General features: G+C 42.0%; 1 protein-coding gene across 1 annotated transcript in view; it reads right to left on the bottom strand.

Moving 5' to 3' along the window:
• Nucleotides 1-1144: 1144 nt before the first annotated feature.
• ccdc102a (coiled-coil domain containing 102A) overlaps nucleotides 1145-8799 on the bottom strand; it is a 74914-nt gene continuing 67259 nt past the window's right edge. The window contains exon 10 of the mRNA XM_071910810.2: nucleotides 1145-3946. Within this exon, the coding sequence (XP_071766911.2) occupies nucleotides 3814-3946 (133 nt within the window). The 3' untranslated portion in view covers nucleotides 1145-3813. The remainder of the gene's footprint in view (nucleotides 3947-8799) is intronic.

The raw sequence follows: 8799 nt of genomic DNA, 5'->3' as shown, positions 1-8799 counted from the left end.
TTCTGCCTTCCTGCTGTCAGCCATTACTGGCCTAATGAGAAAGACACTGAGATTACCACCAGCGAGAAAATTAACATAATGAACTAGCCTCCAGGCTATATACACATGCATACACACACACACACACACACATGCATAGATCTGCAGAAAACGAATAGGGGAAACAAGCACCCATAACACATACACATTCAAGTCTATCCACACACACACCTTAGGTGCATTAGAGTGCGTGGCATGCTTACCCAACACTTTTCTCAATAATCTCTTCTACTGTACCCATGGGATCAAGCTAAACATTATCACACACACACACACACACACACACACACACACCATCATCATCCACTAACAGCTTGAGTGTGTGGGCGTGTTGTGTGTTTGTGTTGAGCGTGATCCCAAGGGCACCGTAGTGAATACTTGCGCAAGTTTAACTGTCAATATACCACTATCTGTTTTATGCACAGTAAGCACACACACACACACACACACGTATACAACTTCAGTTAAGTGCAGTGCAGGAGTTGTGTGTCTGTGATTTCAGTCACTCTGACTCCAACCTACACAGGGTAAAACATTCATTACATCTCTTGGTTTTTTTCTTTCTCTCTCTCTCTCTCTCTTTATCATACACACACACACACACACACACCGTAATGACTATGATCTCAGAGGGAGATGCAAGCCATACTCCCATGCTGTGTGCGGGGAGTCGGGCTGAGGTTCAATCTCATTACTGTGTCTACTCCATACTGTACAACCACAGTCTGCACTGCAGACCAGACCACAAGTGTGTGTGTGTGTGTGTGTGAGTTTAGGTACGTCTTTGTCTCAGTCTCTTAACTCTTTCTGTCTCTGTTTGGTCTCTAATTTTCTAACTTTCTTACTCTTGTTCTACTGAAATTATTATTGCAAATTTTTTTTTTTTGGCCTCTGTCCTCTTCTTCGCTGGCTTTTTTGTGTCTTTTTATGTCTTGATTGTGAAGCACCTTGTAAACTTGGGTTTTAGGAAAGAGCTATACAAAGATATTACAGCAACACTATTGCTCTCCCCTTTCTCTCTCTGACACACACACACACACACACACACACACACAAACACTCTCACTTAAGGAGAAAAAGACACAATGAATCACGTTTCTTTATATGTACAGTCGACATTTATAGAGCTAATACAAAAACACTGCGGTACAGAGTCATTTATAAAAACTAAACGATAACAACGACAACATAAATAGTTTATAGTCCTGATCAGTAAAAAATATCTTGGTCCCCTTCCAGCGCGAGAGTCGAGGCCGAGGGAGAGGATGACGGCGGATGGATGGCGGCGGATGATAAGTGAATGTTTTATTGCTTTCACCACCGGCAGCCAGCTATTGTAGACTTGTTTGATTGAGACTGACCTCTTTCACAGATGGGAGATTTAGCCCGGTCGAGTTCTGCGCTAATCAATATGGAATATCGATGTGGGCCTTTTTTTTTTTTTTTTTTTTTTTAAATCAGATATCGGTCAGTCAGTGTCGTCCACCTCTGATATGATGGAGGGAAACACTGAACACCTGTAATTTTTTGGATTTTTTTTGGGCATGAAAATGGTCAAATTGAAAGATATTGAACATCGGCACAAAATATCCGCTATCAGCATCTTCAATCCAAATATATCAGCTTCAGTATCGGCCTTAAAAACCCATCAGTCTAGCCATAAAGCCTATATAGACATCATTTAAATTCAAATCAGGCAAGTTCAAATACACTGAGTGATGATGTTGCAGGTGTTTCTTGAGAGGCTGGAATTATTCGCTTAAAGGTTTCTTTTCTTAAAGGGGAATACCACTGAATTTCAGCTTTTAAGTAGGCAATTTCTATGCCTTATGACAGTTCAGTCTGTATACCATCTCCCATTAGCAAAAACCAGAGAGTTTTTATTCCTCCTCTCCACTGATGTAAAGCTCCATAGAGGATAAATTCAAAAAGATAGTAAAAAGGCGAGCGTGACAGTGCTTAGGTGTTTTTTTATGAGGATCATTGTCCATTCAAGGCTGACGGCGCTACTGAGTTCATTTTGATGGAAGGCCTAAAAAGTTGTTCTCACATTCGTTTATCATCTATGGAGCAGCTCCAGTCGTGCTGGAAAAACACTACATGACCGAACGGACTGTGAGAAAATCGGACATCATACGCTGAAAGGAAAATCCGGTGTCATTTAGTGTTACAATGTCCTGGAGGAGACTTCCACGTCTCCCTGTGTGACTGACAGTAAGCTGAGCGTAACGTGTTGATATGAAAACACTCAACTCGGGCACAAACATCATGAAACAGAAACTGACAAAACCAAATGAAGGCTTCTATTTACCGTGATGGATTATCTCGCTCTGTGGGAGTTGTTTTTCATACTGTACAAGAATAAATGGCTTCTTCTGAAGGGAGGAAAATGAGAGTTGATATTTCTAACTATGCTGACACCAACCTAGGGAAACCGAGACCATTGGCACAAACTTAAAAAAAAAACACTGGCATTATCCTTTAATGACTGGATTTTGCAGATATTTTTTCATCTTGCTGTTGTAGAGGTGAACAAACACAAACTATAGTGGCACTACAACACACAAACATGAAACATGGAAGATTTTTCTTGCTACACTTGCTGTATTTTTTCCCTTCTCTCTTGCTCAACTCTCATTAGTTACAGCTGTTCACATTTGAGTGGTTGACCTGCTCGCACGACGGGAGCGCTGTAAGTCTTAAGATTTTGTAAAAATCAAACCCATTTGAACTAACAGTGATGGTCCTGAGTGGATCGGGAGGCAAGACACTAAAGTCCTGAACACTCACACACTACAACATCATCTGTACGACTGCCACAAACTAGCATCAATTCTGATCTTGAAAATCAGTGTGATTATAGTGAAATTGTGGCTGGAATCAGCTTAAAAGTCATGTAGTGTGCTCCCAGCATTAGTTATGGATCTCTGAATCTTTGGGAGAGAATTGTTCATGTTCATAAATATTGGTTAAACAGTAACATGTCAATTCTTAAAGTGACTGGTATTCCCCTTTGAATGATAAACACTTTGGGCTCAAGCTAAAGAGCATAGAAAGATAAGATAGAATAGAAACGACTTTTCCAAGAAGCTTTCGGCTTGGGAGGGCTGCAGGACACAATGGGGTTAATACTGGCGATGCAATGCAGATGAGGGGTGGAGACTGTTGTTTTAATACAGTAGCACAGTCCAGATGGGGAAGTTGTAATGCTTGTAATGACATGAGGTAAGGATGAGTGTGTACATTGGAAGGATGGTAGGAGTCGGCCTCTGCTAGAGTGACTTAGTGGCTGTCCGTCAAAACGTCCATTGAATATACTAGATCGTCCATCCTAGATAGTCCATCCATCCAGTAAATATATCCATCACATTTCCTCTGGTTTTAACCGTTGGTTTTTAAATCCGATGTATCTGTCCATCCTGTGTGTGTGTATGTGTGTTTATATTATGCAAGTGTGTGTGTGTTTGTATATGTGAATGTGTAGGTGTTCTGCATGAGAATGAGTGTGTGCATATTCATATCGCTGTTATGTGAAAACTTTGTAACTCCAACTTTGGACTTAAGACTTATGAAACCCTTTTAAAACCCTATTGAATAACCTTTAAAAAACATCCATGATGGTCAAGCTAAAAACAATTTTGGAGATACAAGGTTTTCTCCCCCCACAATAGCGACGGTATGCATGTCTTTTGTGTGATTGCTGATGTTTGTGTAACAGTATATGTATACGTGTGTCCGTGTATGCATTTGAGTGTGTGTGTGTGTGTGTGTGGATCATGGGATCTGTAGCTGCAGTTCCTCCTCCTCCTCGTCCATGTCGCTGGTCGCTCCGTCCGGGTTGTCGGGGCTGAACCGAGCCGATCGCATTTTCCCAAACAGACCTGGACTCTGCTGCTGCCGCCGCAGTCTGGAGAGAGAGAGAGAGAGAGAGAGAGAGAGAGGGAGAGGGAGAGAGAGAGGGAGGGAGGGGGGATGACGTGTCAAAATGACGATATCACAATGCAAAACAATAGTGCGTATTATTCTGACAAAAGGCACATCTGTTTCTGTGTGTGTGTCAGACGAATGTGTGTATATATTTGTGTGAATGTGTGAGAGAGATACACACACAGACACAGTGAGAGAAAGAGAGACAGAAAGAGAAATTAGAGCTATAGAGATACACAGCAAAAAAATACAAGTCTTAACAGGTCATGTAATCTAGTATCGAGTCTTACAATCTTGTTTTTCTTAAACTGATCTGTGAAAATCTGCCAATGAGGTGAATTCATTTCACTGCTTTCCAATACAAATCAAATTCTTTTAAATCATTTTCTTGAAACAAAAGCTCATTTTCTTGATTCTAGCCGAGTGATCTGCCTTATTCTGCCTTGTTTCAAGATACTGACAATCTTGAAAATTCTCGAAACAGGTGAAACCGCATTGGAAACAAGTGTAATTATCTGACCTCTATCTCATTTCTACAGGTAGAAATTCTTATTCAGTTGTCAAATATTTTGCAAATCATAAGGGCCTTTCATACTGCAACATCGTTTGACTTAACCCAGGGTTAACTGGCCTGTTAACCTGGGTTATCTTGGTTATCTTGGTAAGTGTTTCACACTAACCAATTCCAAAGCAGGTTATCCTCAACTTTAACCCGGGGTTAGCCGGCCCTGTCTCGGCCCTGGGTACCTCAATTTTTCGGGGTTTCACTAATGATAGCTCAAAACAGTACATTACAAACAGTACAGAGAAGGGATACTGTTGTGATTGTGGATCCACACAATAACATTAAAAAAGCTAACAGTGAGTGGTCTGATAATGTACATTTTTTTCCAAATGTAGGTTGCTGTTACATAGTAAACTGTCTCTTGTCTTTAGTCCTAGGCCAGATCCAAAAGGCAGCTTTGCTTTAGAACTGCTGACTCAGTCAAACTGAACAAACAGTTGGTTTTTGGCTTTGTTGGGTTAGGCTAACTCAGCGCAGCCACTACATGAATTACATGTAATTACAAGTCCCAGCTAGGTACTAACCATCTAATGTTAGCTGCCGAGGAACTGCTATTCAATTCAGATGTGTTAACAACAATAACAGGGTTAGCTAGCTAACAAGCTGACATTATGTTAATACAAAACCAATCAGATGTATCAGTGATGAAATATCAGTTCCCAGTCAAAAACAGCACAGAAATTGTTGAGATAGAAAAGTCTTAAGTTTAGAAATGTACTCAGCGCTTATCACCCACTGTTGCCCATAGCTGTGGACCTCCAACATGGCTATTGATAGCAATACAAGTGTATAGCTATGTACCAATTTGTACCAATCTGACTGAGTTATTCAATGCCGTGTTCCTGGTCAGCATCAAATGAGAGGGAAATGAAATGCACAGGAAATGTACCAGGTAAGTAACATCTATCTCCGTGACTGTTTATGCTAGGCACATGCTGTAAAAAGCAAAGTACCAGATGTGATCTACAAGGCAGAGTTGGCCATTTGATTCAGTGAACCACCGGAAAAAAGACGTATTGAGAGACACTGAGAAAGAGCAGTCTGAAACTTTGTGCGTCACTGTGCGACAGGGAACTCGTCTTCCCACCAGACGAACAAACACAAACTCGGAGAAAAGAGGAGAGCACAGGAGAGGAGAAGGGAGGTAGAGGAGAGGGAAAGGGAGGAAGAGGAGAGGAGAAGTGAAAGCAGTAGAGTTGTTTAGGTATTCAGGGGCGCTCTCCCATCCTGTCTCGCTATAATGAGTCGGTCGCTGCCTCGGAGAAAAGCTTCAATGATTTATCAGTGGAATTTTGCCTGAATTGATCTTCATTTAGAGGACGATTTACGATCCTGACTGTAGAAAATCTGTGTGTGTGTGTGTGTGTGTGTGTGTGTGTGTGTCGGTAATGACGGAGGCATACAGACAGGAGGCAGAAACTGCACAAGCGTTTCTCCTTAAACCAATGGTCTCTCGGCCTCCCTCCCTCCCTCCGCTCTCCTTTCTTTTCTCTCCATCTTTATTTCATCAGTGTCCACAGTATTCATTCACTCCCTCGCTCTCTCGCTCTTTTTGTCAAACTCGCTCCTTCCGAAGACGAATTACGAGCCTGGATCTCTCACTTTCTAATTTTTTTTTCTCTTATCCCTCCCTCCGTCCCAGCACTTCTCCACCTCCCCTCCTTTCTATCCTCCCCTCCCATCTCCTCCCTCATTCCTTCATTACCCCTCCTTCTCTCCATCCCTCCCTCCCATCATTTCTCCCTCTGTCTCTCATTCTCCTTCTCAATCTCCTCCTCCCTCCTTTCATTACCCCTCCGTTTCTCCCTCCTTCCTTCTCCCTCTTTTCCCTTCATCCCTCCCTTCCTACCGTCCATCTCTCCATCCTTCATTACCCCTCCTTTTTCCCCTTTCCTCCTTCCTTCTCAATCTCCTCCTTCCTCCCTTTATTACCCCTCCTTTTCTCCCCCTCATCCTTCTCTTCCCTCCCTTTCCTCCCTCCCTCTACCCTCCCCACCATCCCAGCCTGCCTTTCCCCTTCCTTCCTCTTCTCTTTATCTCCTACTCCTTCTTTCTTCCTCAATCCCCTCCCTCATTCCTTCTCCCTCCTTTCACCACCCCTCCTTCTCTCTCTCTCTCTCTCTCTCTCTCTTTCCCCGTCAGTCAGCAGGCCAGGTCAGGGTCAGAGTAACAGCGCTGGATGAGCCATAATCGCGTTTGGACCACAACAGCGACTAAAAGCTTTTCTATTGAGCCTAAAAACACTTAGCAAGGCCACAGACGTGAACGGCTATCAATCTAACGAGAGAGAGACAGGAAGAGAGAGAGGGAGAGAGAGACAGAGGGAGGAGGAAGAGAAAGAGGAAGAGATGGCTGGCGTCCATTTATCAAACTGCGTTGCGGTCGCTGCCTCGACGGTTTCAACAAAGCGTCAGCAGCGGAGCGATGAGGAGGATCGATGGCCTTCGCAAAAAAAAAACACCTATAAGAGCAACAGCGCAGCCATGATGCATCAGATCATGTTCCCCGCACCGCAGACACAAACACAAGCAACCGCTGATTGAAAGGCAGTCATTCAGAGACAGGAAGTGTGTGTGTGTGTGTGTGTGTGTGTGTCCCGTGGTTGCCAAACAGCGGTGGTGCACAAAAAGCAATATTGGCATCAGATATTGGGACATTAACAGGTTAACCAGGGTTATCTGAGGCGGAGGATTTCCCGAATACGAATCATTATAGCAATAAAAATCTGTCTTATCAAGTAGGGATGGGATGATATATATATGATTCGATACGAGATATGGGGTTCACCATATCGTATCTCGTACAACCATGATACGATTTAATAAATAAAAGTTATTTCTGAGACACAAATCTTTCTAGCGATGGCATTGGCTCGCTAGAATGTAAACAACAATTTAAAAATGTCATTACAAAGAGCAAATAATATAATTTGGATGGAGAGCTTGTGAAATTGTGATGGTCAAGCGTCTCATTTGTGATTACTACAGCTGAATAAAATGGAGCTAATATCACGATTCATTTTTTTGCCCCATGATACGTATTGTCACATTTTTGTATCGCGATATATTGAGTTTCGATATATCGTCCCATCCCTATTATCAAGTCATTTAGTGTTGTAATAACTTGTTTTAGGACATTTTCTGAGTGAAAAAAATCTGCCAACAGGATAATTCCACTTGCTTTCAATACAAATCAACCAGTTTCAAGAATTTTCAAGTGGTGTTTTCTTGATACCAGCAGCCTTGTTCTGCCTTGTTTCAAGATACTGACACTTGTTTCTAGAAAATTCTTGAAACAAGTGAAATTACATTGGAAACAAGTGGAATTGTCCCATCCTCTTGGTAGAATTTTTCACAAAAAATACGATTTTCAAACAGAATTAGAGACGAAATTGTTAATTGATATCAAGAGGTCAGGTGCGCTCCAACATGTCAGAAATCAAAGTACAGTGACTTCATTTCCTGCGTTTTTGATACAAACTAAGATGCCACTGTAATTCTATTTAAGAAAAATTGTACCTCAATCATTTTTGTGTAATGACCCACTCAAAAATGCTGTATGTCTACATTGTTCAGTAAATGTAATACGTCGGATCAGTAGTCAGTATCAGACAATGCTTAAAGTTCGGATTCAGCAGAAAACTTCAGTGCATCCCTGCTAAAGAGAGTGAGTCAGTTAGTGTGTGTGTGTGTGTGTGTGTGTCTCAGTAACACATGGCATAAAACACGTGGACAGGATGATGTGATCTAGCGGGAACAGAGCAATCGATCAATATGAAGGATGAGCTTTTAGCACGCCCGAATAAAAAAACACCATTAGTTATGATGGGAAACACACACACACACGCACACACACACGCACACACACAGAGCCAGGTCTTTCCAGGATCAACTGCTTAGAGTTTATAGATTTAGACATCAGCTTTATGATCATAGACCGAACACACACAAATACACACTCCTTCTTTCTTACACACACACACACACACAAACACACACTTTACATGTATACGTGCTTTAACACAAGCATCAACAAGTACAGCAAACAAAATACACAATATATAAACATATGCGCAATGATTTTCATGCAGAAGACACCCACCTACACACACACACACACACACACACACACACACACACACACAGTCAAGAGTCTCTGAGAAAGTGAATGAAAATATTAGAATGAAGCAAAGCTTTAGCTACACTGGCTACACACACACACACACACACACACAGATTTGTGTCAGTCTCTGAAGCCGTTGCCATGCC

Source organism: Centroberyx gerrardi, chromosome 1 (genome assembly GCF_048128805.1).
Source record: "Centroberyx gerrardi isolate f3 chromosome 1, fCenGer3.hap1.cur.20231027, whole genome shotgun sequence".
Taxonomy (NCBI): Eukaryota; Metazoa; Chordata; class Actinopteri; order Beryciformes; family Berycidae; genus Centroberyx; species Centroberyx gerrardi.
The sequence above is the reverse complement of the archived record's forward strand: the minus strand, read 5'-3'. Positions and strand labels throughout refer to the sequence as shown.